Below are 4693 nucleotides of genomic sequence, written 5' to 3'. Positions count from 1 at the left end.
CTAGTTTTTATGATTCTATAGAGTATCTTACCACGCTCCTGATACGGCTTCTGAACCTAGACTCTAACATTTTATGGGTGGAGATAAGTCTTGGTTTTTATAGTATCCTCACGACTAAGAGCATGCTCCACAAGCAACTGCTCAAAGAATGTTTAGCAAATAGTCACTGAGGCTTTTATTTATTAAGATTTAATTTCTGCTACTTTCTTGAATAAGCCAAGCAAAGCCAGGTATATATCCTTAATTTGGAGGAACAACAGAGTAACATGATAAGGATATGCAAATATCAACCGTACTTTATTCTGTTCCACAATTTAACTGCAGAGTTATTTCAAATTTTAAAGAAAATTCTTATCCGAACACCACATTATATTGTTTCAGTTCACAAAATAAGACAGATTTTCCCTTTGTTTCTTATGAAATATCAAACTCTCCCTTAAATCAGACAAACAGCAATACAAGTGTGAATAATATTCATAAACTAACATTCTGAAGTGAATTAAACCAATTGGAAGGAGAAGCATTTGTAAAATATACCCCCCTACACAAAAAATGTTAAACTCTTAAGTCACTCATATGAAACAGAAACACAAAAAACACTGTGGTCCCTCCACCTCCACTCTGGACCCCCACTGCCTAGAACCTCGTCTGCCATCTTCAAACACAGAGGGGAAATCTGCTTCAGACATCACTCAGGACAGAAGTTGGTGGACGTGATACTGGGGCTTGCACTGGCCGTGGCAGTAGCATCATCTGTGGTGTCAATTATGGCCTGGGCTCTGTCTTCCACATCTTTCAAAGCATCCATGTACCAGGATGGAAATGAACTAGGGATGATACTGGATACCTTGGCTAAAAACTCTAGGACTTTTCTCTTGCTGGCCTCTGAATGGGCTCTTGGACCCCACAAGAATTCATAACGTGGAGGAGCGTTGTTGGGCACCTCCCGGTACTCCAGGTACTTTCTCTGCACCCAATCTATAATGAGCAGCTTTCTGGGGTTCCCATATATAAAGTGCTCCCTCCCAGCACACACCCCTATTGCACTCAACACTTCGCAGAGGACCTCCTCAGGGACACAGCTGCCCTTTATGGAGATCATACTGAGAATAAGAATCAGGAGACAGTTCTGGGGCATGCCCTGGTCATCCATCAGGCTTCCCTCATAGGTGAGGCCTAATGGGTCTTCAAAGAAATAGGAGTGGTTGTCCGGGTCCATCTCAGTCAGGGCAATGCCAAAAATTAGCTCTATGAGCTCATGGGCTTTCCCGAAGATCATAGGAAAATAGTCGTTATACTTCTTGATGACAGTCGTCAGCATCTCTGCCTTTGGGACAGGTTCTTTTGTTTGATATTTGAGAAGAAGAAACTGCACCAACTCAGCCACCTTTTCATCCAGGGCATACCTGGGCAAGGATTCACTTTCTGGCAAGGCCTGCCAGATAGCTGTATCCTCCTCTTCTTCACTGCTGGACTCCTCATCCAATCGGGTCCACAGAAGAGGGGATGAGCAGGAGTTTAGAGGACTCTGGGGAGGACTCTGTGGAGGACTCTGGGGAGAGATCTTGGGAGGACCCTGGGGAGGAATCTCAGGAGGACTCTGGGGAAGAGGTGGCATCCCAGCAGCAGGCATATCTTCATCTTCTGGAGCACCCAGAATCAGAGTAGAGGGTGAGGATGAGGAAGAGGAAGAGGAGGAGGGGAATGAAAAATGGAAAGAGGAAGGGGAAGTGGAGGAGGCTTCCTTCTCTTCCTCATCTATGGAATCCTGTGCATCTACCAAGTCCTCTATCACACTGGGGTCCGGGAAGTCGGCCTCAAAGCTGAGGCCTGGAAGGTTTGGAAAGAGAGGCATGAGACCTGTTGTTCAGGAGCAGCAGGTAAACGTGTGAGCAGGGATGGGGATGACAGGATCCCACAGGCCTGAGGAAGAGAGTGACAGTGTGAGTGGCTTCAGCTGAGAAACTCATCTATGATGGCTCTGACAAAGAGCGGCTTACAGCTCTTCTTCTCTTAAAGTGGTGCTCTAGGGCCTGACAGGTCTCCTGTCTTCCTAAGAGGTTTATTCCCTCAGAATCTGTAGGAGGATGGGAGAAAGCACCTCGGGATACAGATGCCAGGCAGAACCACAGGCTCCGGGACTGACAGTAGGTGGGTAGGGCCGGGTGCTGTGGGGTCTCCCCTGTTTGCAGGGGTAGGGCCCTTGGTACACAGTCAGGGTGGGCACTCACTTTGACTCCTGGCACTGCCTGGGCCTCCTCTGCGGTGCTGGTTTTAGGAAGTGTGCCTCAGACCCAGGTCTTCAACTGCTGGTTCCTGGAGCACCTGCAAGAGGAAGTGAGGGAGCCTCTCAGGCTAAAGAGTGCAAGCAGAGCCTTGGGCCTCCCAGGGCTGACAGCTGGGGCTGGCCAGACACCCAGAGCCCCACAGTTCTGGACTGCATGGTCCCATCAGAATTTAATGAGCATCCTCACCTTTTCTCAGACAGGGCCATGTCCCTACCACTCTTCTGGCCTGAGCCAAAACTTCAGAGCAAACTCCACATCCTTGAGAGCAGTGGGAGGTGGTGAGGTGGCAGCCGCCTCCCAGCACTCTACCAGGGGGGCAGTGGGGGTGGCCTCACATCTGTTCTGATGCACATGTGACCCCTCAGTCCTCTCTCTTATCCCCAGCAGGGCCTGGGAATCTTCCCTCTGCCAACTGGAGGCAGCTCTCCCTGATGACTTGCCAGGGGACCCCCAGACCAAGGCCTCCTCCTCCCCTACACCCCTCACCCAGCAGGGAGGCAAATAAGTACCAGCCTAGAGACTCCGGCGGCCGCTCAGCCTGAGCTGGCAGGGAGCTCTACCAGGGCTGATTCTCGAGGAGCAGGGTGGGAATCTGTGGGAATCTGTCCTCTGAGGTGGGGGTTCCCCCAGTCCTCCTCAAAGTCTTCCTATTTATTCCCTAGAGGGCCGGCACCTCCTCCCTTCTTCTGTTGTGGGGACGCCACGGTCAGCCCCCAGCGGCCATCTTCCTGTCAGTGGCCTGCAAGTCCTACGGCAGGGCAGGGAGGACCGGGGCAGCTTCTCTCCTTGGTGAGAGGTCCCTCAGTTCTCCCTTAGGCCCCTTACCTTGAGGATTGGCCAGGTCTAAGACTTCCCTCTGCTGACCTGAGTCCAGACTCCTCACAAAATGCCTCAGGTCCTTCAGACTCCCACAATGCAAGTCGGGAAAGCACATGCGAGAACCCTGCCAAGGTTGACCAGGGTTGACAGGAGGGGCAGCGTGGGGTGGGGCCTCCTCTCTATGGAAAAACCACCCCCCACCTCTCCACCTCCTTCCACCTTTTCCTGACCACTTCCCCACACTCCACTTCTTCCCACCCTCCTCAGCGCCCCTCCCACCCCTTTGTGCTGATCTCCCTACCCCCTCCCACCCCTTCCTGCCACCTCCCAGTCCTCTTTCACCACTTCCTCCCCTCCTCCCTGTCCCATCCCACACTTTCCCACCCTCCTCCCATTCCTCTTTCACCACTTCCTCTGCTTCTCCCTCTTCTCCCTGCCCCCTCCCACTCCTTACCACCCTCCTCCCTGCCCCCTTCCACCCCTTTCCGCCCTCCTCCCTGTCTCCTCCCACCCCTTCCCGCCCTCCTCCCTGATCCCTCTCTCCCCATAATGCCCACTTCCCCGCCCCTTCCCACCCTTTCCTGTTCACCTTCCGCCCCCCTTTCACCTTTTATTGCCCACATTCCCACCACTCCAACTCCTTCCTGCCCACCTTCCCACTCCCTCCCACCTTTTCCTACCCACCTCCCAACTTCCTCCCACCCCTGGGGCCTACCAACCTGCCCCTTCCACTCTTTCCTGCATACCTCCCCACTCCCACCTATTCCTGTCCACTTCCCAGCCCTTCGCCCACCTCTCCCTGCCCACCTCTCCCTGCCCACCTCTCTGTTTTTGCCTCTCCACCTCTTTTGTCCAGAGGTGACAGCAAGGAGTGGCTGGGCGACACCTGGGCCTCCCCTCCATGTTGGGAGGTCACTGTCCTTCCACAGAGTTCCCTTCTTGCTTGTCGGCCAGCCCCGGGCCTCCTTTCTCTGCTTAACTGAAGCTGCCCGGTGTCTGAAATGAGGTGAAAAGGCCCCTCTGTCTTCCTCAAGGTTTTACTCCTTCCAGGGCCTGCACTCCCCCCTTCTCCTGTCCAGACAGCAACAGTTGTTCTGTCATCCTCTAAAATCCATTCCAAAACCTTCTACTTTAAGTACTGCTGTGTGTGAAGTTAATATAATCTCTCTCCTAAGCTATGTCAAAGGCTCCCTTCATTTTGCTTCTTTTCCTATCCTTGTCCCAGAAAAATCCATTGTCTTTTCAGCAGCCTATGTGTGATCTTTTTTGAAAAATTATTTTTTAAATCTTATTAATATGTTATTAATTTTTATTATAATTTTTATTAATTTTAAAAATACACTCATCAGATTTAACTGTTATGTGAAACTGTATGTATTTTGGCAAATGCATGGAGTTCCATATCTGCCAGCCAAGTGTCACACTGACCAGTTCCATCACCCGAAAAATCCCCTGTCCATCTCTTTTGAGGTCAGTCAAGGCACTTCTCCAAAGATTCTAGCACCTATGCTCTGTTTCCAGTTCATACAGTTTTAACTTTCACAATATGTCATATGAGTAGGTTCACAAAACATGGATTTAAAAGT

General features: G+C 51.1%; 1 protein-coding gene across 1 annotated transcript; it reads right to left on the bottom strand.

Annotated features, from left to right (window-relative positions):
• Positions 1-412: 412 nt before the first annotated feature.
• On the bottom strand, positions 413-1917 carry MAGEC3 (MAGE family member C3). The gene is given in 2 exon segments (XM_028841960.2): positions 413-869; positions 872-1917. Coding segments are annotated over 2 exon segments (1026 nt in total). The 5' UTR covers positions 1856-1917; the 3' UTR covers positions 413-827.
• Between the last annotated feature and the right edge of the window lie 2776 nt (positions 1918-4693).

Source organism: Macaca mulatta, chromosome X, assembly GCF_049350105.2.
Source record: "Macaca mulatta isolate MMU2019108-1 chromosome X, T2T-MMU8v2.0, whole genome shotgun sequence".
In the NCBI taxonomy this organism is placed as follows: domain Eukaryota; kingdom Metazoa; phylum Chordata; class Mammalia; order Primates; family Cercopithecidae; genus Macaca; species Macaca mulatta.
This window is presented reverse-complemented; position numbering and strand designations above follow the sequence as displayed.